This window comes from Ochotona curzoniae, unplaced genomic scaffold (genome assembly GCF_017591425.1).
Source record: "Ochotona curzoniae isolate NIBS_2020 unplaced genomic scaffold, NIBS_Ocur_1.0 contig_430, whole genome shotgun sequence".
Taxonomy (NCBI): Eukaryota; Metazoa; Chordata; class Mammalia; order Lagomorpha; family Ochotonidae; genus Ochotona; species Ochotona curzoniae.
The window spans coordinates 14964712-14989418 of NW_024466219.1; the positions used below are offsets into that span (position 1 = coordinate 14964712).

A 24707-nucleotide genomic window follows, 5' to 3' on the forward strand; every position below is an offset into this window, starting at 1 on the left:
CCCAAGCAGGTACAGGGTCTCAAGACTTTGGGCCATCCTTGACTGCTTTCCCAGGCCACAGGCAGGAAGCTGGATGGGAAGCAGGGCCGCCAGGTTTAGAACCGGCGCCCATATGGGATCCTGGCACATGCAAGGTGAGGACTTTAGCCACTAGGTTACTGTGCCGGGCATCCAAGTAGAGCTTTAATAAATAAATAAGCTGGTCTTAGTGAGGATAGTGTATTGTGTATATGAAAAACAGAGTTCAGGTGTACCTGGGACAGAGCATGTGCTTGAATGTTGAGAGTGAAGCATCAGGTGGGGGTACTTGCTCTGCTCTGAAAGGATAAAAGTTGGACTTGAACGTGGCATCTGTTTGGATTCCAGCCCCTGAGTCCAATCCTGCTGACGTGAAGGGAGAGGGCACGAGGAAGAACAACATGGAGATTACTTGGACGGTGAGTGTCACTCCACCAAGGCCCCCTTCCCCGAAGGACCTATGCACCTGGCAGTGTGTAGCTGGGCACCTGGTCCACTGGCATACCTGAGCCCTCAAGGTCACGGAGTGGTCCAGGCCTCCAACTGGCTTGAGTGGTTACTATGCTTTGAGAAGCCAGTTCCTCTCTGGAGTTGGGCACCCAGAAAGTACACAGGACAAATGCTGGGAGCCAGGAGCAGGGGTGCTGGAGGCCATCAGCATAGCAGAGGGCATGGAGGAGGCCAGCTAGATGACACAGGCTTCTGCAACAGAAGGCAGGCTGCAGGGCAGGAAGGGGACCCAGCTCTGTGGATCCTGGCTTTAAGGTTTGTCAGTACCCACCTGTGACACTGGTGCCGAATGGCCTCCCGGGTAGCCGAAGGCTCAGGAACCTCCCTCCAGACCAGGTTTTGTTAAAATCCCATCCTCGCCCTGGCTCACCATCTGTCTTTGCCAAGCCCAGACGGCAATGTGTGGTCTCCAAATGACAGCTTTGTTCTAAACTGCTTCCAAGTCAGAGTGATGCAAATGTGACCATTGAAACAGTTGCGTTTCTGAGCTGCTGCCAGGAGTGATGGCAGCTAGCAGGTACATGCTCGGGTACTCGACCCGTCCCTGGCTTCCTGCGCGTCTGATCTCATGGCAGCCTTTGCCAGCCCTGCCAGCAGCAGGACAGAGTCCTCATAGGAGATACCTACTGTGCAGGGTCCCCCACAGGACCACTTTGTGGCTCAGCCCCTAGGGACCACACCCCTCCTTAGGGAGCTCTGGTCCTGTAGGAAGGATGGGATGGGCACATGCAGACTTGGCAGAGTCAGTGCATTCTGCAAGTTTGAGAATGCTAGCAGGCAGAAGGCTAGAGCTGGGCCCAAAATCGTTGCCATCTGGCTTTGGACAGGATTCCGTCCTTGTTCAAGTCTTGTAGGGAGGCGGTGCTGTCAAAAAGGAAAATTTTGGATTCTTTTTGCATCTGCTAATGTGAGTGACTCTCGGGGGGCAGGGTGACAAAATCCCTGTGAAGCTGTTGTCATAGGAAGTCCATGGCCTGCCAAGTTCATGGGCTTGTCCTGTCATGCTGTCTTCCTCCCTGCCCAGCCCATGAATGCCACCTCCGCCTTTGGCCCCAACCTGCGCTACATTGTCAAGTGGCGGCGGAGAGAGACTCGAGATGCATGGAACAATGTCACAGTGTGGGGTTCACGCTACGTGGTGGGGCAGACACCGGTCTACGTGCCCTACGAGATCCGAGTCCAGGCCGAAAACGACTTTGGGAAGGCCCCCGAGCCAGAGACCGTCATCGGCTACTCCGGAGAGGACTGTGAGTACCCGCCCCCGGCCCCAGCTGGGACCCACCTGCCTGGCCTTTATTTGGGTGTCCCTGCCCCAGGGAGGGGCAGGGATGGTGGCAGTCCAGAGTGGAGCTTCCGTGTGGCCTCGCCCAGCCCAGTGCTCACATTCCACAGAGGCCCCTGAAGAAGAAGTCTTTGCCAGTGTCATAGAGTGGTAGAACCCAGGTCTGCCGACCTGTCGGCAGGTCACAACAGTGCCCAACCAGGCCAGCTCCCAGCAAGAACTGGGACCACTGCCTCCTCGGACTGAAAGTCCCAGGCCCTGAGGCACGCAGACCAGGGAGCCACCCGGGCTAACCACCTGCCAGATAGCTGGTGCTGCCTCCAGACCCTTGAAATTGACCCTAAAAAAATCCTCTCAAGACTGGTCCTGGGTAGACCAACAAGATTGTGCAGGTGCAGGAAGATGGATACACCTGGGTACCTGGGGAATGGCAGACTCTACCTAGCAAATTGGTGCTGCAGGCTGCTGAGAAGAGCGGACATGCACATCTGTGGGGTCCTCTGCTGGCTCAGGGGGAGCCCTGCCTTGCTGGCTCTGGGTTTGATCTAAGAAAAAGTCATGTACATGGGTGAGGGAGCTTTGAGGAGGAGCGGGGTTTGGGAGAGACCAGTGGTCTCCTCTCAGGGAGCTGGGAAAAGGGAGCCATGGTGATGGGCTGAAGCCCCCAGGAGATGAGCAGAGGGGGTCACAGGCCCTCCGTCTTCCCCGCTCTTCACTTCCACAGTGGATGGGAGCCCACTGGAGGCTGTGGGTGGTGAATGTGGTCCTGGGCTTGCGCACTTGCAGTTTCGGTTGTGCCTGTCTGCCTGCCATCTGTGCCCTAAGGATCCAGTCGGGGAGGTGGTCAGGGGGAGGGCTGAAGCTGTCCTGCCTTTGCAACAAACAGAAAACGGATCAGGTGTGAGTTTTGGGTCGGTGAGAGGGGTTGGCTCCTCCCTTCCAGCAGTCACCATATGGAATCGCTTCCCAAACTGGCTACGGTAATCTTCAGCCCATGGGCAGTGCTCTCTGTGGGTAAAAAGCAAATGTATGGTTTACGCTGTGTGGCAGGAGCTAGAGGATTAGCAACAAGGCCCAGGAATCACCTCCCGGCCAGTGACAGCAGGAAGCCACAGCACTGCCCTTTACCTCAGGGACAGACGAGTCACTGTGGCCAGCCAGGGCCACTGTCAGCGATCACTGGCTTGGGTAGAAGAGGGCATTGCTGTTGATGCGTAACTTCTCAAAAAGAAAGCAAGGCAAACCAATATCCCCTCCCACTGCTGCCCTGGAGCCTTCTTGGCACCTGCTACTGGCCAAGTCCAGCCAGAAGCCCAGGAGATGCCCCCGATGAAGGCCAGAGAGCGTCATCCTCCCAGGGTGCTACCAGAGTGGAGAAGAGAAGGACATTCAGGGACATGGAAGGAGAGTCCCCACACCTGGACTGTGCCTCTCCGACTCCCCCCAAGCACAGCCTGATGGAGGAGGCTGCCCAAGTGGAGGGGTGGCTCAGGACAAGGTCGGGGAGTGGGGGAGGTTGGCAGCCCAACCTGTGTAACCGATCCTCTGTGCCGACACCTTGCAGATCCGCGGGCTGCACCCACCGACGTTAAGGTGCGAGTCATGAACAGCACAGCCATCAGCCTGCAGTGGAACCGCGTCTACTCCGACACGGTCCAGGGCCAGCTCAGAGAGTACCGAGTGAGGAAGCCAGCTCCCGACTCCTTCTAACCTCCCAGCTTGCTAACCAGGGGTCAGGGGAGCAGGCGCGGGCCACAGATAATCAGAGGGCATCCTGGGGTTCTGGAGTCATGGCTAGGATTAGCGGTTCAAAAATATGCCAGAAGAAAAGGTGTGCATACACACACAGTTGCCTCTGTGGGTCCCACACCCACAGGTGCAGCTCACCTTGGATTGAAAATATTCAGGGGGGAAAGTTGCACATTTTCTCGTCCTTGTTACCCCCAATCAATTCAGCATAGCAACTATTTGCATGGCATTTATCTTGTGTTTGGTACAATTCATAATACCAAGTTGGTTTCAAGGATGCAAGAAGAAGCACTAAGTTATATGCATGTGCCAGGCCCTTGAAGTGACACATTTTGTGTGCGGAGTTACCCAGTTTGTCCTGGGACAAAGGGATTCTGCTCAGCCAGAAGCACTGGGTGACGCTGTCCGGCACGCTTGTTGGTCACACACATGCAGGCAGACATACACGCGTCTTGGGCACCGCTGAGCTACTCCCCTCCCCTGTCCCATAGATCCTACTGGGCTGCTTGCCTCCCTCAGCCTGGTCTCATGAAGCCCCACAACTAACAAAGTCCCCCAAAAGGATGCAGCACCTTCCCTGTTGCCACAGCCAACCCTGGGTTACCCAGGATTTGCTCCTCTTGGCTGTCCCTGCCTGCCAGCAGTTTATGCTGAGCCTCACTGCTCCTTGTGCATGCCTCAAGGGCAGGCACACCTTTTAGAGGAAAACCTGCAGTTGTAGGAGAGGGCTACACAGTTCACCTGCAGCCGGAAGGGAGGAAGCCAGGAGGATCTGCAGAGTGGCTGGGGAGGAGGGAGGCTGTGACCTCTGACGCCACTGAGAGCTGGCAGGTGGGCACTAGGAACAGAACAGAGGAGGAATGAGTGACAAGGAGGGCAGGAAAGGCAAGGCAATGTGTGCCCCTGGCTGAGCGCTTCCCCAGGCTTGCCCTTGTACCCTTGGCATGCTTGCCTGGAGGGTTTCCTGCCCTGGCAGAGCAGTCATCAACGCCCCCTGTCAATTTGGACTCTGACCTTGCCGTGGGTGACCTAGGTGACACTGGTGTGGCAGCCCAACCTGTGACTTCTCACCCACTGCTAATCAGACCTCACCCTGCCCACTCACTCGGCAGTGCCCTCTGACGCCACCGCCATCCCATCCGTGCTCTCTGCTACCCTGCAGCTGACTCCGGCACATGTCCACGCCGTGGACAGGTGTCCATCTCATCCTTAAACGTCTGCAAACAACATGCAAAGAACCCTCTTGACCTGCCTCCCCTGTGGCCTCCCACCTCCTGAACCCCACTAACCTTGCCTAAGGTGGGGGGGCCTGGCCCCTGAACACAGAGCAGAGGCGTCCAGGTCCAGACACTTGGCTGTGCCTCATGTTTGTGGTAGACTCCGGGCAAGCTGTTACCCAGCCTAGATATTGGTTTCCTCATGGAACCACTTGGATGTCACCTCTGTATTCCCAAAGAGGCAGCATCACTCAGGGCTATCAGAGCCCTGTTCCCAAGTGGATAGTGACTGAAGACCCAGGGGCTGCCCCAGCAGCCTGGCACTAGGAGCCTGTATCAAGCAAAAGGCAGATACAGCTACCACCACTAACCCCTAACCCGGTTCTGCGGCCGGCCCCTCATCAGCCTGCCTCTGTCCCCAAGGCCTACTACTGGAGGGAGAGCAGCTTGCTGAAGAACCTGTGGGTGTCTCAGAAGAGACAGCAGGCCAGCTTCCCGGGGGACCGCCCCCGGGGCGTGGTGGCCCAGCTCTTCCCCTACAGCAACTACAAGTTGGAGATGGTTGTGGTCAATGGCAGAGGCGATGGGCCTCGCAGTGAGACCAAGGAGTTCACCACCCCGGAGGGAGGTAGGTCTGACCCGCAGGTCCCAGATGGACGGATGGACGGATGGATGGATGGGGCAGCCATCCCAGGGTAATGTGCACCAGCCATGACCTGGCACGGGTGGGTCTGAGGACTCATGGCCCAAGTGCTCTCCTGCATGACAGGAGTTTGTGACTGCAACTGCTGACTTCATGGTATGCACTCCCCCAGGGGCACTGAGGGAGTCAAGGTGCCCGGCCTCCTGACCTCCAGGAACCCTCGGAGGGTGTTGACAGGTGGCTTTGGTCAAGATCCTGTGCAGGGTCAGGGAAATGAGAGGAGCTTCGCAGAGGGCTGCTGGACCAGGTGCAGGTTCTCACAGAGTTCCTGCTGTGCCTGGGACCCTGCGCGTCCTCTTCCTCCCATCTCTTCTCCGCCCCTAAAATCTCGCTTCCCTTATTTGTGTTCCTCTCGGCCTCCTCCCCCTTCTCACTTGAGGCTCTCCCTCCAGTATGCATTCTGTCATCAGCCCTGCCGTTCATCCTGGGTTTCTTCTCATCCTTGAACTGTGCATTCTCAGCCTGGGCCCCTGAGGGAATGTCCGTGAATGCGGGCCAGCACTGCTGCCTCTCTGGGCCCTCTAGGGGACAGCCTGGAGTGGCCTGGACCCAGTGGGAGGCAGCCTCACAGGAGACAAGCCTGGCATATGCTGAATCCCCGGGCAGCCGCTGAAGGAAACCTGGGTTTGCTTCTGCCCCTGGGAACAGCACTCTCTCCCCGGGCCTGGGCGGGATGACGCCCTTGTAGGCTCTGCTGGGTTCTGGGTTGGCAGCTTCTGGTGTGGGGGCTGCAGGAGGGCCCTTACCTTTGCTTTGTCTTCTGTGTTTGCCTTTCCTGCCCACCCTCCTCTTCTCCCCTGCACCCCATTCCCCCCCCCCCAGTTCCCAGTGCCCCCAGGCGTTTCCGAGTCCGGCAGCCCAACCTGGAGACAATCCACCTGGAATGGGATCACCCGGAGCACCCCAACGGCATCCTGATTGGATACACACTCAGATACGTGCCCTGTGCGTGCTGCATGGCCCAGAGGCAAAAGCCACACCTGTTTCCCTCACTTGTCCTGCCAAACCAAGACAGAAAGCCCACAGCACAGGGGGTGTTGTGGAGGGGGATAGGGGAGGGTGCTCCAGGACTAGGGGAGGCCCTTCCCCCACTCTCCTTGCCCACTGTTGCCCACAGGGAGCCAGGCTGGTGGCCAGAGCAAGAGAGCTCTTCTCGAATGCGGAGACAGTCCAGCCTGTGCTTGGAAATCTGTGATGTCCACATGTTACTTTCTCATCATTCACCTTTTCCGTCAGCTTTCCATGGCCGCTCTTGGGCACGAATTTCAAAAATGCTGGCACCAACATAAACTTAGCTTTTGATTTTCTTTTCCACGAACCTTGTCAAGTCCTCTCAGTCATGTCTGGCAGAGAAAGTTGCTACCCTAGCAGTGCCCTTTGTGTGAGATGGACGGCACCTATGCAGGAGCCCACGCTCAGGGGATACCTCAACAAGTCATTAAGTCTATATTATATTATTTATCGTATAATGTGTGTGTGTGTATATATATATATATATGTTTCTTCATTTGAAAGGCAGAGTGACAGGGAGAGAGAGGGGGGGGTCTTTACCTGCTGATTTACTCTCCAAATGCCCGCAATAGCCGGGTCTGGGCCAGGCTGAAACCAAGAACCAGAAGCCCCATCCAGGTGTCCGCGTGGATGACATGGACCCAAGTACCTGGGCCACCATCCGCTTTCCAAGATGTGGACTCGGGAAGCTAAGGTAGAAGCAAAGCAGTGTGCACGCAAAAATGTACCATCTGATGTGGGATTTTTGTGCCAGCCCCCAAAAGGTACCGTTTCTGATAAGGTTACTGTGACCAAGTGACTGTAAATGACCCAAATCAGTAGGCTTGGGGCAGGTGTGGCCAAGGGGGTTAAGCTGCCTCTTGGGACACTCAGATCCCATATCAGAGGAACTAGCTCCTGCATTCGCAGTCCAGCTTCCTGCCTGCGAAGCAGCAGATCACAGCCCGAGGACTTGGGTGCCCGCCACCCATAGTCTATGGCACAAGTTCCTGACTCTCAGCCCGGCTGGTTCACCCACCCCAGGGCTGTGGGCATTTGGGGAGGGAACTAGTAAGTGGAAGATTCTCTCCCTTTCCCTGTCTCTCCATTTATCTTTTAAAATAAACTTTTTAAAAACCATCATACACACATACACATTTTGAAAGATCCTGGGTCAGCAACATTCACCTCAAGTACCCAGCATCACCATGTGGGGATAGTGTACCACTGCAATTGGAAAGCTTTAAGATGTCTAAAGTAGGCGGTGCTGGGCCACACTGGGAGGCACAGGGGCCAGGGGTGGCAGCGTGAACCGTTCCCATAGCCAGTCCTGTGCTTATGTGGCCTGCTTTGCCCTTTGAGGTCTGTTAACTGAGCCACATACCAAGCAGGCATTAGCATCCCAAGCCCCAGTGGCTCTGCCCTCATTCTGTTTGAGAGGAAGGAAGGAAGTCAACAGATTTGTCCCTGTTGAAAGAGCTTAGGAGCTGGAACAGAGCCTTTCAGAATCAGCAGTACAACTTTGTAGTGAGCAGGAGACCGTGGGGTGCATGGAGAACCTTGACCCTGGACAGAGGGGCTTTTAAGCAGGCCCTTATGGCCACCAGGCACATTTCCTGGGTCCTTTCCCATCACAGTCAGGACTGGGTCCCTCCTCCTGAAAGTTCGGTAAGCCATGGGACAAATGCTGCTACTCTTCCAATTCTCTTACCTGTGTCTCTCCCCAGTTAATGGAACCAAACTAGGGAAACAGATGGTAGAGAACTTCTCTCCAAATCAGACCAAGTTCACGGTGCAGAGGGCGGATCCCGTGTCTCGCTACCGCTTCACGCTCAGCGCCCGGACGCAGGTGGGCTCTGGGGAGGCAGTCACAGAGGAGTCACCTGCACCTCCGAACGAAGGTAGGTCCACAGCGCAGCATCTGGGGTGAAAGGTGCCAACTAGTCAGACACCTAAAGAAATGTCAAGAGCTGAGCCTGGCTGCTGGCCACCTGGGCCAGATAGGATCGAGGTCCTCAGGCCTTGGACCTCGATGTGGAGAATTTAACTGCAGGCTGGGACTGGAAGATTGAGATCTTCTGAGAATTACCATCCGACTTGACCCCAAGAGCCTGCACTTGGCTTTGACCTACTCAGCCACTCACTGTACCAGAAGAGACATGAGCTGAGAGATGAGGAGTGTCTAGGGAAATATGTGTGGTCATGATCTGCCACGAATAGGCGCCTGTCTGTAGCAGGTGGCTGGAGTAGCCTTGCAGGTGCCCCAGGAGGACTAACGGACAGTTCTCCTTTGCCCAGACACACGTGAACCCAAGGCAGGCAAGAGGGAACACCCTTGGTGAGTCTCCGGCAACCCTAGCCAGAGCTGCACCTGCCTGAGCACACCACCTGAGGGCGCTCCAAGCTCACCCTGCACCTTACTGGCTCCTGGGAACACCTGTCAGGCACAGAATGCAAAGGGATGAGTGTTGACACTCTGCAGCAAGGTCCCTTCCAGAGCACTCACAGTGCACAGTGCCATTCACTCTGCCACACGACCAGGGATAAGCTGGCATAGTCCAAAAGGGGAGGCCCAGGTGGAGGGAACTACACAAGAGAAGGGCCCAGAAGATAGGATGGGAAAGGGTGCCCGAGTTTCCTTGATGACCACTTCTCCAGCAGGCTCAGGGTTGCCACGACCCCATGGGGTCTCCTGAGCACCCTCACCCTAGGGAAACAGCTGTGCGGTAGTGCCAACCAGGAACCAGAGGAAGGCTGGCCATTCTCTTTGTGCCCCCCTCTTCCAGCCCTGGAAGTTTTTTTCCTGGGGTCGTCTGCCAAGCCCCTGGACCTTGGGAGTTTTAGTGGGGCTGGGGCTGCAGGTAGGTGGCTAACAAAGGAGGCTGTGCAGCCCAGACCATGATGCACCTGCTTGGTTCCACAGCTCCCTAAGGAAACTAGAGGTGGCCTCTTCCCCTCCCTGTCCCCACCCAGTGCCAGAGAATACACAGAACCTCATTGTCAGTCGCCAGCAGCCACATCGGGCAAAGTTCTGCAGGGGATCAGAGAACAAAGGGACTTTCTTCTCCACTTAGGTTCATGAATTCCTGCCAAGGCTTTTAGCACTGGAGCTTTTAAGTTTATCAGGTTCAAGTGGTGGGAAAGAATTAGGGTGCTGAGGCACTGGAATGGGCTTCAGACTGCAGCCCCTGCATATCCCCATTCCCCTAACTTCTACCCTCCCCCAAGCTGCCCAGTGTCTTGCCTCCCAGATCCAGGAACCATCCCTCTGGCTGGGATGGTGTCTGGATGCACCACCTGCACCTTATGCCACCAATTTCTGGTAGCATAGGGGCTCCCCAACCTTCATAAAGGTCACCCCAACGTTGGGGAAGGAGCTAAGAATGTCATGATCCTTAAGTGATCGGCAATTACATAGAGGTGAGAAAGATTTTTTTTCCTAAGGTATTTTATTTATTTGTAAGGCGAAGTGGCAGAGATTGGGATGGAGATGTCTCCCAGCCACTGGTTCACTCCTTAGATGGCCGCAGGCAACAGGACTGGGCCAGGGTGAAGCCAGGATCCTGGAACTCAATCCAGGTCTCAATGTGGGTGGCACTTGACCCATCTTGCACTGCTTTCCCAGGTGTGTCAGAGTAGAACAGCCAGGCCTCAAACTGGTGCTGATGTGGCAAGCCCCATATAGGAATTGGCAGTGGAGGTGACCACAACGCCCACAATACCCTCGGGGCAGTAGCCAGCATCCCAGTGGCCTGTCCTGGGGCAGGTGTGAGCCAGCAATGCCTTCTCTGCATGCTGGTATCGTGGTTTCATCTGTGCTCTTTTTTCTCTTCCCCTCTCATCCTTTCTCCTTCTCTGTGGCCATGTTGGGTGCTGTGTTCTGAAGCTACTCCCACTGCAGGTACCGTACCGGCCGCAGAGGTAATGGGGCGTGGCATGGGGCGATGCAGATGGTGAAGCCCCAGCAGAGGAGGAGGGAGTGGCTGGGGCTGAAGCACGCTCCAGCCTCACCCTTTCAGTGGCTGCTTAGCCAGACTGCATGGAGCCTGGAGCCAGGGGAGTAAAGCGAGGCCTACCCTACACTTGCTTTATACTTCTCATCAAAGAGGAGGCTGGCTTAGAGGGAGTCCTGTGCCCAGGGCTCCAGACCTGCTCCCCAAGAGCCACTTCCTGGGAACTAGCTGTCCGCCCTGCCCCTCTGCCCAGCCCTGACATCTCCGAGCCCTCGGGCTGGCAGGGGTGATGGCAGTGGTCCTGGGAAGTCAGATGCAATGGCTCCTGGTGCAGGCTGCCAGGCCCTGAGAGGATGAACGCTGTGCATGCTGGTTCTGCATGCTGCATGGGGGCCCAGCCCCAGCTTTGGCAGCCACTTCAGGAGCTGCTCAGTAAGAAGGAACTAGCCTCACGTAGAAAGGGCCAGAGGCTCCAGGAACTGGAGTCTCAGTGGGTGTTAGGGGGCTGGCGATCCGCTCACCTCCTCCAAGTCTGCAGCTTGAAGAACAGCCTGCACTCTTGGAGCTTGGGACAGGGCTCCACAGTGGAGGGTGGGGGGCGGCACGTGGAGTTGGCAGGCAGGTCAGGCTTAGGTGATGGGGCTCTTTGGACTCCTTTGTCAGCCTTTCTTGGAGCCCCTCTGAGTGGGAAGTGAATGTGGGGCAACGAAGCAGCAAACGAGCCCAGTGGGCAGCTGGGGACAAAGTGAAGCTGGTGGAAAATCGGGGGGCGGGGAATGGCGTGACTTAGGAATTTTGTTCCATTTGGTTCCCTCCCCACGCTGGCTCACCCAACCTTTTGCATCCTAGATTGGTTCTCTTTCTGTTGCACACCCTGCTTCCTTCAGTGTGCAGGGTTTTTTTTTTTTTGGTTTTGGGGTTTTTTGGTTTTATTTTTGCCCCAGTGGTGAGCAGCCATTAACCTTCCTCCAGCCCTCTCCACCACCTGGACCTCAGCTTCCATAGCAGCCTCTCCACAAGGTCTCTTTGAGCTTAGGTGGGTTCCCCTCCTGTGATTGCCATAGCACATGATAAAATGTGGGTCAGGTAGGATGTGAGTGAAGCAAAGATGCTGCCTTGGTGAAACAGCTCCCTCTCCAGCCACTGCCCAACTTTTGGCAGCCCAGAACCCAGGGCAGGTGGAACCAGCAGCAGGAAACTTGCCTGGTCCAGTGGGCATCTATGCCCATCTGTGTTGCCCCTCAGTTGCAAGGGGGAGGAGCAGTGCAGTTCCACACACCCCACTTCTGATTTCCCATTTAGACAAGATCCATACCTGTCATGCTGTGTCGCTGGATGAGCCGGGTTTCCGTTCATCCATCCATGAGGTGGTTTCATGGGCATCAGCCTGAATGTAACACGATGGTTGAGGCCGCTGGCACATTGTATTGAGTGAGATGGGCCGATTTCCTCGACTGTTCTCTGCTTACACATGGCCGGGCCTTCTGCATCAGCACAGGTGCCAAGCCGCAGAGCTCAGGTTCTGCATGTTGGACATGGGCCCGACACCCAGCCTGCCAGCTCCTTGCCTCTCCTCTCCAAATCTGGGCGCTTCTCCCCACCCTCCTCCCCAGGCCGATCTGTTGGTGGCTCAGCCTGAGGAGATGATCCCTCCCGTCCACCTGTATGTGCAGCCTCCAAGGACTGCTGCCCATCTGCCTGCCCATCTGTGGCTTGGCCAGCGGAGTCCACATGCCATGTGGACATTTTTGGACTTCTCATACCCCCTCGGAATGTCTGAAAGCTGCCACCACTTGTCTTTGACTCAGCTCAGAGCTGCAATGTGGGGTAGCTCTTGGGAGGGTGATGAGCGAACCCTGCCATCTCTCCCTGTTCTTCTGCACCTCCTACTCATGGCTCCCCAGAACCCTGGGTCAGGGAGAGCCTCAGACATGAGCACGCCCCTTCCCATGCACAGTAGGGTGAGCTGAAGTGTTCACACTACCTTCTGTTCAGGTAGGACTCTGTGCTGGCCACCCTGGGGCCCCGTCAGTGATGGGGGGTGGTGTCCCTACACTCTTCTCAGTTGCTGGTGATCTCTACTCAGTACCGCAGCTCCTGATGTTGCTGGAAGGGGCATCCTTATACAGCCATGCTCCTCTCTGATTCTCAGCCCCTCTTCTGGCCTCAGACCATCTTGTCTCTCTCAACCCCAGCACTGGAAATACCTTGAGCCTCTTGGATCGGCACCATTCCCCCTCTATCAACCCTTCTCTCCCCATGCTAGCCCTGGCAGCTCATGTCTTCTGGCCTCTGCCTTCCTTGTCCATGTGGTGGCCCTGTGAAGGTTTGGGCCAGTGACACAGCTGAGTGGCTCTGAGGGAGGTACTCCTGGGGACTGTCTTCATTCTCCTGTCCTTCACCAGAGCCCTGAGGCTGTTGCTACTGTGTGTGAGGGAGAAGAGCTGGGGCAGGTGGCCGTGAGTAGCAGTGGGGGGAGTAGCAGCCGTGATAGCTGAGTGAGGGGACAGGCTCGAACCATTTCTCCTGTCTCCAGAACTGCTCAGTAGAATACCCTGGGAAACACGTGGTCCCATGAGAGACTGGCGAGGGGCGGTGGCTCTCTGCATGAGGCCCAAGAGTCCCTGGGACAGTGTGCGTGCAGCTTTGGGAAGGCTGACTTAGCAACAGGCACCCAGGAGATGGCACCTGTGCTGAGCCTGTGGGAAGGGGCTTCCAGGGTCCTCACTGGGCAACATGGGTGGTTCAAGTTCAGAGGAAGTGTTCTGAGGTGCTATCTTTCACACAGGCATGGCCAGGGATCCTTGTACTCACTGTGTGTGACAGAGATTATTAGAAAATTTGTGATGATGTTTGTGATAAGGAAGTGATTTAGAGCAGTTCTCCTAGGTGAGTGCAGTGGTCTGTCCAGCTCCTGCTGGCCACACAGAGCTGCTAGGAGGGGTCCTGTGGGTGCCCGGGCCTGGGAGAGTTCACCCTTGCCTCAAAGTCTCCTTGGCTGTGTGTCTTGATGGGAGGGGCATGGATTTCTGCATGCTAAGCGTTAATGATAGCACTGTGTTAGTTTATAACTTGGCTGAAGCTTGGGAACTAGATCCTTTAACTTGCCTGATAATCTCTGCAAAGATAGGACTGCTCCCTAGAGGGACTCCTATGATCAGCACCCTCAGGACCCAGGCAAGAAAGTGACCAGGACCCTGGGACATCCCATCTTTCTCCATGGGGGACTTATAATGTTAGAGACCCTGGGAGAATGAGAAGACTTTTATTGATCCAACTCATTCTGCCTGAGAACTTGCTTTCTCGGTTCTCCCTGGCCTACCCCCCTTCCCATGGGGAGACAGCCAGCCAGGGCATTTTCCTAAACTGGAGATGGGGGATAAGAAGAGTTAACCTGCTTGTGTCTAGGGTCTTGCGCAGTGTCGCATCAGGGTCTACTGTGGGAGATAGACGCAGGTTTGATCACGTGCAATGGAATGCAAGGAGCAGGTGTTGCCTTCTCTCTGACATGACCCGTCACTCTTCTGCTTGCAACTGTATCTGTATTCTGGAACTTGGAAGGGCAGGGCAGGGTGGTCCTTTCTTAGCATCCTTGATCCTGAGATGGCATCCCCAGAACTGACCCATGACTCTGGATGGGAGACCCACAGCTGTCCACACCCCAGGTGCCAACCTGCACTGGGGAACCCGGCTTGTGGCCCAGGATTTCTGTGTCTCCTGTGGGCTGGGAGAATGGTGCTATGGACTCCGGAGGGTCTCTTCCACATCCAAATAGAAACAGGAAGCACTTGGGGTACCTGAGCCTCAATTTCCCAGACAAAATGCTGCATTGAAGCCACTGCAGGGAGAGCCCCGTGGGCAGAGAAGGGAGGAATGAAATAAAGGCAGAAGGTGGTGGGATTGAGGGGAGGGCTCAACCAGAGCTAGGACTAGAGGACTGGTGAGCTGCAGGCAGGGTGGGCTCAGCCCACCTGTAGTACAGGGTGTAGGTGGCTATCTGAAGCCCCACAGGCATGGCACAGGGCCATGCTGAAGGGTAGGGTCGGGAACGGAGGCTGCAGACGGGCCATGCCACCTGCCCACGTCTTGAGGCTGGGGCTTCAGGGCTGGAGCCAACTGGTGCTGCTTGGGCCTGTGTCTGGATGGTGCTTGGCTTGGGACTCGGTGCGTCCGTCCCTGAGGTGTGCGGGTTTCTGTACGCATTCCCTTCCCATCCTCATCCTCGCCCTTGGCTGGGTGCATGCTGGTTGCTTGGAGCCACACAGACCATGAGAAGAAAATGAAACACACACTGGGCTTCATTCTCTTCCTCACCCCATGGTTGTGTTTCCTTACACTGCAGTGCATCTTGAGCCCTTCCATTTGCTTGTGGAGGCTTCTGGTCATCCAACCCCATCACCCCACCAGCCGCCTGCTGTGCACGCTGTCACACATGAGTTCAGGGTGGGCCCAACCGAACCAACTGCACTCGGCTGTTTTACATCTCCCCCCAGCTCCTCCCACATGGCCCCCGACCACCGTGGGTGCCACGGGCGCCGTGAGCAGTACTGATGCTACTGCCCTTGTCGCCACCACTGAAGCCACGGCAGTTCCCACCGTCCCAACTGCCGCACCTACCACCACTGTCGCCACAACTACTACAAGCACCACGGCTGCTACCACCACCACCACCACGGAGAGTCCTCCGGCCACCACCACGAGGACTAAGATACAGGAATCCGGTACTGCGCAACACTGGCGCACCCTGCCCCTCCTGGCCTGCCTCCCCTGCTGTCTCAGATGGACCATTAAGGGGAGGTGGCGCTGGGGTGCTGCTTGCTGCCACCTCCCTTAGTTTCTACTTTGCACATTTACAAGTGACGTGGATCTGAGCCAGGCACACATTGCTCCAGACACCTTATATCAGCCTTGGAGCCTTATATTTTGCCAGAGGGCTTGGCTCCTAGGCCAGGGACCCCCAAGAGGGTAGGGCTGCTTCTGGCTACATTCTAAGCACTCTGTTGTGGGGTGTGGGGGGCATGCAGAATCAGGAAGAAATGGTGGCCAGCCCAGTGCAGCCAGCTTGAGGGCCTCTTCCTCTGGCCACAGCCACGTCTAGTTGTGCAGGACAGAGGAAGCCGGAAGCGACAGGTGTACCCAGCAGCTCTGTTCCATCCCGGCCCCATGTCTCCCAAGGAACACTTGCAGACTTGTAAGAAGTCAGAGCCTGCCACGGAGGCCTGTCGTGCTTGGGGAGCTCCCTTGCCTGTCCAACTTGTATTCCCTGAGCCCCCATGTGCATGCGTGCAGGGCAAGTTGCAGCCATTCCCTGGCCCCTGGTAAAAGTTGGTGCAGGGCTAGCCTGTTGAGCCAGAAGAATATGCCATCCCTGAATGTCCCTGAATGGGCAATGGAGCCTGTCTGCTCCGCCTTCCCAACTACAGGGGGGTGGTGACACTACCAGGCACCAAGCGTCAGACTTATCCCTGCACAGGGCAGGATCTCTAACCTGCTAAGCCCACAGGCAGCTAAGAACTCCACGTGACAGCCAGCTGGGCTGGCAGGAAGCATGCAAACTCTTCCAGCATTTGCAGAATTTAGGTCTCCACCTGTCACTGCCTATGTCCTGGGCACGTCCCTCTCCCCACCACAAGGCCTCTGTGTCCTCCCATCCTGCCCACCAGGGTGGAGGCTCATTGCCCATGTGAGATGCCTTTTAATGCAACAGTATGGCTGAAGTCAATGACCAGGAGAGGTAGGTGACCCAAAGCTGGCAACATGGCCCTCAGACTTCACACACACTGCCTCCCTGCAAAGGCACGGTATCGAAGAGTTCAGCAGCATGCATTTTAGAGACGTGTCACCCCAAGGAAAACCGCTCAGCTGTTAGGAGCTGTCGACAGCCACTTGGTGGCTGGCACTCTTTGGGACATCAGGGAGGCATCTTTCCCTTCAGGTGGGCCTCTGTGCCCTAAGACCACTGTGAGCTCTAAGGGACAGTGCACCACGAGTGCAGGGAGTGGTGTCTCCCCTTGCTATCCCTTAGAATTGGTCCCAGGGACTCACACTCCCAGTTGTGTCCCGTTGCACATGGTTATGGTTCTGAACTCACTGAGAGCCGGTGCATGGTCCTGCAGCACCTGCCCTTCTCTTAGTGATGTAGAGTGGCTAAGATGCTCATGAGCCTTTGCTTTGAAATGAATGTAAATCCTTACCAGGCTCTACGTCCCGGGGTAAAATGTCTCCTAAGCATCTGTTGTTTAGGGTGCTGTGGGCTTTCATGGTCCCTGGCTTTTTCAGGCACCAAGAGCAGAGTCAGCAGCACCAGGCATCCCTCTCAGGCTCATGTTTTGGTTTTTAATTACTGGCACTTCCTCTTGCTGCTCCTTCTCTGGAAGCTTTCCAATTCTGGAAGGGCCACCACCTTCATCTCTATGCAGGGCAATGCTTCCTCCAGGCCCACCTCTAATCCATTCTGACATGTCTTAACAGTACCCGAATCCTCATACCCAGAGTGTATTTGAACTCTAGTCATTGTACCAATCATAATTCCTGCCCACTAGCAAGAACTGCAGAATTTTGAGGAGCTGGGTTTTGAGGTGGCGGAAGGAGCACAGCGGAAACACCTGGCGGATAAGATTCCCCACCCCCAGCTCCCCAGCACACACACATACCTCCCCCTGGAGACAGCTGTGCAGGGCCATTAGTGCAGTCTGTTTCTTGGCCCCTCCCCTAACCTGGATCTTGGTCACCAGGGAACCAGTACACCTGCCAAGGTTGTGGTCGAGAAAGCCCTTGTTTCAAGACCATTCCTCATTTTCCCCAGCCCTGCAGACTCAGGTACACACCCCATAGATCCTGAATAGATGCATCACCAATGTCCTCTGCTCATTTATTTTTGACAAGTGAGCTGGTGACAGTGCCCTCTCGTATGCTAATAAAATATGTAGGAGCTGCACTTGTAATGTCTTTGAAATATGAGGCTCCAAGCTAGTGTTCCACTATTAAGTTTTTGCTGGAAAATGGGGTAATCAGACCACTGGGACTCCCGGAAAATGATGGTGTTTGAAGAGTGCCATCCTGCCGTACACGGACTGGGGGTTCAGACGGCGTCACGGCTTTCATAAATAAAGCGGCCGCCAGCTCTTCAGAGCTTGATCACTCAAGTCCTCTGCACGGCCTGAGATCCAGCCTTGAAGACCCTGTGGGCCAAGACGCTACTACACAGGGCTCTTTTGGGGTCTGGGCCAGCAGCGAAGGCTGAGTGTCAGAGAGGAGCTATCATCTCTCCGTGCCCTCTAACCCATGGAAGGGAGAGGAAGGGTGTTACTGTCTCTGGTCAAAACCCTGGGGTTCCAGGCTCCCAGGCACTTCCAGCAGTATGGGGCCATCAGCTTGGCTGTCCCTTAGAGCTGCCCCAGCCCTAGGCTCTCTGTTTCCATGCCCTCCTGCAGCTCAGGAACCCAACAAGGTTTCTCCACACTTTCTCCAGGCTTCCCTGCCAGAAGTCCTGCTTGGGCTTTAAAGGCAAGCTCCTTCCTGCCTTCCTGGCCTGTGGGCCCTCTTCTCTCGCTGTTTAAATTCCTGACAGGGGCTGTAGAAGCCCAGGAGAGCGGCTCCAAGGTCATTGGGTGGAGAAACCAAGTTCCACTCATAGTCTCACCTGTGTGGGTGCACAGCAGCGAGCTGCCCCAAATGTCCCATCCTCCTGTTTGCCCCTTCTTATTGTTAGACAGCGACTTTTGTGAATGTCCACTTTAGACTCTGCCCTTCCCTTGCTGACCTTGCGCACGTGTGTGTTTGTGTGTGTGCACGTGAGCCTGTGTGCATGTGCACATGTCTCTTCCTATGTCTCCACTCCTGCCTCCTTCCTCATCACTAACTCCTCTTCTAGCCCATCCACCAGCCCCTGATGAGCAGTCCATATGGAACGTCACAGTGCTCCCCAACAGTAAATGGGCCAACATCACCTGGAAGCACAATTTTGGGCCTGGAACCGACTTTGTGGTTGAGTACATTGACAGTAAGCATTGCTGTGCGGGTGGTGGTGGTGGTGGCGGCGGCAGTGGCAGCAGCGGCGGCGCCAGGGAGTGGTAGATGCCATTAAACAGATCCTGTGGACTCCCCCTCCCCAGGCTCAGAGAGGCCTTTTAGCTTGGCTTCATTATGGCTTAAATGAAATCGATCCACACCCAAGCAGATGTGAGGTGGGAGAAGGAGGCCACAGGAGAAGGAAGGGGCTCCCGAAGCCATTAGTGACAGCCTCGGGTTGAAAGCACTGTGCAGGAATTTGTCTCTCTCCTGCCTGGGGTATGGGTCCAAGTACTTTGTGTGAGAACCAGTTCTCGCTTCTGTATTGATCTCCCAGTCAAACTCTGACTATTTCAGCATCTCCACCTGAGAGGTGCATAGTCGTGGGCTATAACCGCTCTGCTTGCAGAGAATGTCTGCGGTCCCAGTGAGCTGAATAGGGGATTGAGCTGCCTGCTCATTCCATGTGAGCTCTTGGGACCTGGGGAGGAGGGCCCAGATGCAGGTACAGCCAGGTGCTCTGCACTGTCTCCCAGAAGCCTCCTGCTCTTGGCATCAGCCCCATCTCCCTGAGCCTCTATGGCCCATGCTCTAAGCAGCCAGGCTGGCTCTCCCAAACCAGAAGTTTACCCCAAGCTGACTTAGAGGAAGGATCAAAGCCGGTCCCCTGTTGTGTGTGTCCAGAGAAGGGGTTTGCACCCACAGAACCTGGCATCCATTCACCTGTGTCTCCTGGCACCAGCATTGAGAAAACAGAGTCCCGTCCCATGACCAGGTGCCAGGCAGCATGCTCCCAGTTGCCTCCAGGACTGCAGTGTGTGGGCTGATAGGCTGAGAGGGATGAAAGTGGGTCAGACTGCTGCGAGGATACGGCGTTTCGGGAGCGGGGGTCATGCCCTCAGCGGAAGGTCATTGTGCATGGATAGGGTGTTGGGGGACTGCCTGACTGTGTGGTGCCCTGCACTCGTGGGTCCCTGGCCCTTGCCCCACCCTCTCTACCTTTCACAGGTGACCAGGAACCTAAGTGTTCTTTCTCCAGCTCCCAGGGCCTGGCTCTAGGCTGATTGAGATTTCTGTTCCCCAGGCAACCATACGAAAAAAACTGTCCCTGTTAAGGCCCAGGCCCAGCCCATACAGCTCACAGACCTCTATCCCGGCATGACGTACACGTTGCGGGTTTATTCCCGGGACAACGAGGGCGTCAGCAGTACCGTCATCACCTTTATGACCAGTACAGGTGAGAGGGGAGCTGGCTGGCCATCCCCTGTGAGCATGGCACATCTCGTTCTCCTCCTCAGCTTCCGCCCCCTCCCCACCTTGCATGGTGCCTCATGGCTATTGTGATCCATCCATCGGAGGCCCCTGGAAGCCACGTGCATGCGTCATAGAGAGGAAGCCTTGGTTTTGACCCCACAGGGCCATGTGCGAGTCAAAGGTAGGCAGAGGCTAAGAGCATTTGGGACAAAAGGACTTGGTGTCTGTGAACCTTGGTGTCGCTGGGTATGGGTCTGAGGAAGGATGCAGAGGAGGGCCACCTACCCCATGTGAGCAGGGCTTTTCTGCTGCATGTGGGATCAAGGGGTGAATAGCTTAAGGTCTCAGTGGCGTGGAACTGCCTCTCCGCTGCTGTGTTCTGTGTCACCTTGCATGGTGGGCTACATGATGTGGAGGAGCAGCTTTGTTTCTGATTGAATTCTGGTCCCAAGTTTCACTCAATCTGGAGCAAGTGGCTTTAGTGGTCCTGGGAGAGAGGAGGAAGCCTTCAAGAGGTCACCATGATCAGAACTGCCGTGGAGCTGGAGGGCTGCGGCTTCCAGATTCCCCACTTGGTGGTGAAGAGGCTTCTTCAGGCATCCCAGTGAATGGGAAGCTCCCCCAACTAGTGTTCTGGGAAGAGAGCAAGCCCTGGGCATTTTGAACCATCGAGGTGGATGGCCGTCTGGAGCCCATGAGGGCACTGGCTTGGCTAAGTGTGTGCAGCTTTAAAACCAGGCAAGGAGTTGCCAAGTGCCCCGTGTGCTAAGCCCTGGGGCTGAGGATCACATGGAGGAAAGAGGAAGAAAAAAAGGATCAGTCCCCATGCCAGGGGTGTCCTAATCAGATGCGGGTTATTAGACACAAAGGGTGGGGGAGGGGCCCAACATGATTTATATGGACTCTGAGTGTGACTTAAATATTCATGACTCTCCTGGTGCCTGGCCCAGCAAGACTGCTCCTCTGGACTCACTGCCCATTTACATATGTGGTGCAGCCACCCCTCCCCCTCCCGCTTGTTCCCCTGGGGCCATCTGCCATCCAGCCTCTGGGGTTCTGGCTGCCTGCCGGAAGCTAGCAGTTCAATTCCCTGCAGGACCTCTGAGTGAACAGCCCAGCCCGTCCAGTTCCAAGGAGAGCCAAGCAAAGAAGCTGGACAGGTGACCAGCGGGGTGGAGCAGGTGGCAGGATGTGGCAGGCTGCTCTTTGAGCCGGCTAGAGTTCCAAGCACTTGCTTATTGGTGCATGTGTTTGATTTGGCTTCCTTGCCAACTTGAGTCTCGCAGTGGCAGGAAGCAGGGATGATTGAGGATGGAGCTCCAACCCGGGGAAATGCTGCTGAGTTGGCACGGTCTGCTTTGAGATGTGGGCTTCTCTGGGTACTAAGCCCCAGGCTGTCGGTGAGGGTTAGGAAGAGAGAGTCCTCAGAAACTGCCCTAATCTGCTTCAGGGTGTTCACACAGCACACGCCTATCCGTGCTTCCAGAAGTCTCCTCTCTCTGCCTGAGTTGGGTCTGGGAATTCAGAAGCCTCGGTACTGACAGGTCACCCCGGACACCTCCCAGGGCAAGCTGGGGTGAATACGCTTCTGCCCCTGGCTCTGAGCATGCTTTGTTCCCTTGCAGGGGAGCTGGAAATTGCTGTGCAAGCCACATAGGGAAGATGAAGCTTTTCATGTTCCCAAGTCAGTGTGCGTCTGTGAATGGGGTCTGTGCCCTCAAAAAGGCACCCTCTTTGCTGTGGGTGGGTTACAGTGCCCGGTCCAGTCCCCCAGATGCCTGGGTCTCATCAAAGCAGGAATCAGTGAGCATCTCTGGGCTGCCACCACCTGTCACTTAGGCAACCTCAGGCCAGTACTTCATCCTCAGCCTCGAACCCGCTGCAGCAGTTCCAGGAGGAAATGGAAGGGAACCATTAGCAGCTGCTCGCGTGCTGGTGTGCTGGCATGCTGGCAGTCCTGGCTCTCGCCAGAAAGATCCCAGTGGAAAGTGAATCATCTGCTGGAAGCTTTTTAAGCCAAAGAGACTTGCGGGGACTGCAGGACTCTGTGGGGCTGTCAACTTTAACATGCTGGGATGAGGCTGCAGTCGGGTTACAGTGAGAGGCATTCATGCGTTTGCCAACAGCCACTCAGCTATAAGCCGAGGGGATCGACACACCCTGGCCTCTGGGTGTCGCTGTGCTGGACCCACAGGGATCTGGAAGGAGGTTCCATCGAGCCATGAGGTCACATTCTAAGTGAAATCATCACGTCTTGAACTCCTCCCGGTTCCCCAAAGCAAGTCACTTTGATGAGGGTATGGTTGAGGCCACCGAACTCCCAATTCCACAGCCATCTGTGCCCTAGCCTCCCAGGAAAGTCCTGGGCATTTCAGCTAGAGTGGGAGGTGACATGTGCCCTTCACCTGGCACTATCAGGGTCAGAGCTTACTGTCCAGTGCGCTGCCTGGGGCCATGATGTTCTCTCCCAGGGGAAAGTGGGGGGAATCTTTGGAAGAAATTGTCAAAGACTGGCAGCAGCACCAGGCAGGTGATGGTGAAGTCGGCACTGCAGACCTGCAAGCCAGGTGCACACACAGGTTCCTATCCCGCCTCCCAGTGCATGGGCAGGGTGCATGAAATGGGGATCCCAGGCTAACCTTGGTAAGTTAGGATCAGGTTGCTCTGTCAGTGATTGGTCACTAACCACCTGTCATGGGAGGCTGTAATCATATGTGGTCATCACTAGGTGTTAGCAGGACACGGGCTCCAGAGGATTCCCTGTGGCTGTCAAAATCCACAGATATGCAAGTCCCATATGTAAAATGGCATAGTATTTGCATATCACCTATACACATCCTCCTGACTACTTAAATCATCCCCTAGACAGTACCAACTCCATGTGAACGCTATTTACATAGTCCTTGTATTCTGTCACTTAGGGCACAATGACAATATCCATGCTCGGGAAAGGTACAGCCATCAAGGGCCTGACCATGTCCCCATGACAGTGGTTAAATGACAGATGCAGGATACAAGGACACACAGGGCCGACTGGGATGAGACACCAGGACCCAGGAAACAGAACAATGAACGTTAGGGTTGTATGGAGTTGTTGTTGAGAGAAGGCATGAGTTGGAAGGAGTACGGGGAAGATGGGCCAGGGCTCCGGGGTAAGAAGGACAAGAGGCCCAAAGGGACACCCAGGAAGCCTACCATTCCGAGACATGATGTTCTTTGGCAGGACGTGATGCAGGCTTCCCGGGGTAGAATGCTGTTGGTTCTCATGGCATCCCTGGACACCAAGGGGTGCAGGAGAGGGGAGCCCAAGCTCACAGGGCATGAGGATAGGGGTCAGCAGGGAGTGGAGAAATTCAGGAGTTGCTGTAAAAGGGGGTGCATGAACTGGTGGAGAGGAATATGTGGACATCTCCTCGGGGTTTGGTTTTAAGACATGGGAAACCTCCATGTGTCTAATTGCAAAGAGGAATCCCCGAGGGCCTTAGGGGATAGGGGTCCAGGGAAGGGGCACGGGGTCCCCTTAGGGAGGGATGGAGGAAGGGAGGAGCTTCTCTGGAGAGGGAGAAGAGAGTCCTGGTCTGTGGCAGGAAGGAGATCGGGGTTCAACTGTGTGCTTGACACCTGAGGTCATTGCTGATGGAGCGCAGAGCAGGCATGGGGGAGCAGCACTGCAGGGACAGAGACAGGAAGGACAGGTCCAGGGCAGTAACAGCCAGGACCCACTTGGAGTAGGACACAGACAGCAATGGCCATGGCCTCAGCCTGGGCCTGCATCCCAGGTGAGAGCTGAAACATGCAGAGACCCACAGCAGGGGACTGAGGCAAGCTGGATTGTGTGGTGGTGTGGAAAGGGAGGGCAGGGTCAAGTTGAAGGGAAGAAGTGTCCCACCCCCCAGGCCATGGCTGGGGAGGGGCTGCATGAAGATGGTGAAGCAAGAACCTTTGCTGCCAGTCCCTGGGGAGCTACCAGTCCCTGGTACGCCTGACCAGCCCCTCCCTCCAGGAGGTAGCTGCAGGCTGAGCGGCAAGAATGGCACAGTCAGAAGTAGGGATTTTCTGGGCATGTCCAGCACCTCCAGTCGCCAGCCCCTTGACTTCCAGCAAGTCCCTCACCCTCCCTATGCCTCAGTTTCCTCATCTGTGAAATGAGTGTGAAAGGAAAAAAAAAAAGACACCATTAGATAATGCCTGTAAGTGTGAATTGCCAGCAGCAGTACATCCAGCGGGCGCAACTACTACTACTATGAGAGAGAGAAATTATAGTGCTCCGGGAGAGAAAGGCGGGGCTGGCTTAAGCTGGAGAGGCCTTTCCAGGGATGTGATCTTTGTCAGGAGCTGTCCAGGGAAGGCAGATAGATGCAAAGGTCCTGTCCCTAGGCCTTCTGGAGTGAATTCTGTCCCACAGACTCACCCCTCTCTTGGTATGGCATTTCAGGAACTGCCCCTTTTGCTGTGTAGCCCTAACTCCAACCTGCTCCCCTGGCCTAACAGGGGCACCTGAATCAATCAGGTGACTCCAGACCTACCCATGTATGTCCCCCAACCCCAAAGCATCACAGCAGGGTCTGTTCCCTTGAAATAGGTCTGCACACACACAGGTAGGGACACGCAGTGTATTACTGCCCAGGGGCCAGGGTCGGGGTAAGTCAGCCTGTCAATACCCCAGGGTGGCAGTGGGGGCAGGGGAAGAAAGAAAGCAGAACTCAGAAAGTGCCGAGCCCATGACCTGCTGGGGATGGCCACCCCAGCACTGTGCACCTGCCCAGACCTACCACGGTGTGGTCAGAGCCCCCACTCAATGAAGAGGCCGGTCTTTCTCCACCCTGGCTCCCTTGAGGGAAACGCATTCGTCCATGGCCACCTCTGTGCATCTTAGGTCCCTGCCACGTCCTCAATGGATGTTTCCCTCCTGCCGCCTTCTGCTTCTTCTCTGCTCCCTCCACTCTTTCCTTTGCCTCTTTCCTCATCTTTTAACCTTGGCTCCCAAGTGATTTTATTTTTTTCCGTTTTGTGGGATGGCT

At 55.8% G+C, this 24707-nt stretch overlaps 1 protein-coding gene across 10 annotated transcripts in view; it reads left to right on the plus strand.

Moving 5' to 3' along the window:
• NFASC (neurofascin) overlaps window positions 1-24707 on the plus strand; it is a 155027-nt gene that overhangs the window by 124844 nt on the left and 5476 nt on the right. For 4 of the 10 annotated variants that reach the window (XM_040985261.1, XM_040985260.1, XM_040985265.1 and 1 more), the window contains 7 exons: window positions 367-437; window positions 1553-1775; window positions 3375-3490; window positions 5200-5404; window positions 6302-6424; window positions 8197-8370; window positions 10356-10370. In XM_040985261.1, coding sequence (XP_040841195.1) covers window positions 367-437; window positions 1553-1775; window positions 3375-3490; window positions 5200-5404; window positions 6302-6424; window positions 8197-8370; window positions 10356-10370 — 927 coding nt within the window. Of the gene's footprint in view, window positions 1-366; window positions 438-1552; window positions 1776-3374; window positions 3491-5199; window positions 5405-6301; window positions 6425-8196; window positions 8371-10355; window positions 10371-14915; window positions 15144-18307; window positions 18425-19516; window positions 19670-24707 lie in introns of all 10 variants that reach the window. The other 6 variants (XM_040985259.1, XM_040985258.1, XM_040985264.1 and 3 more) reach the window with 4 other exon arrangements.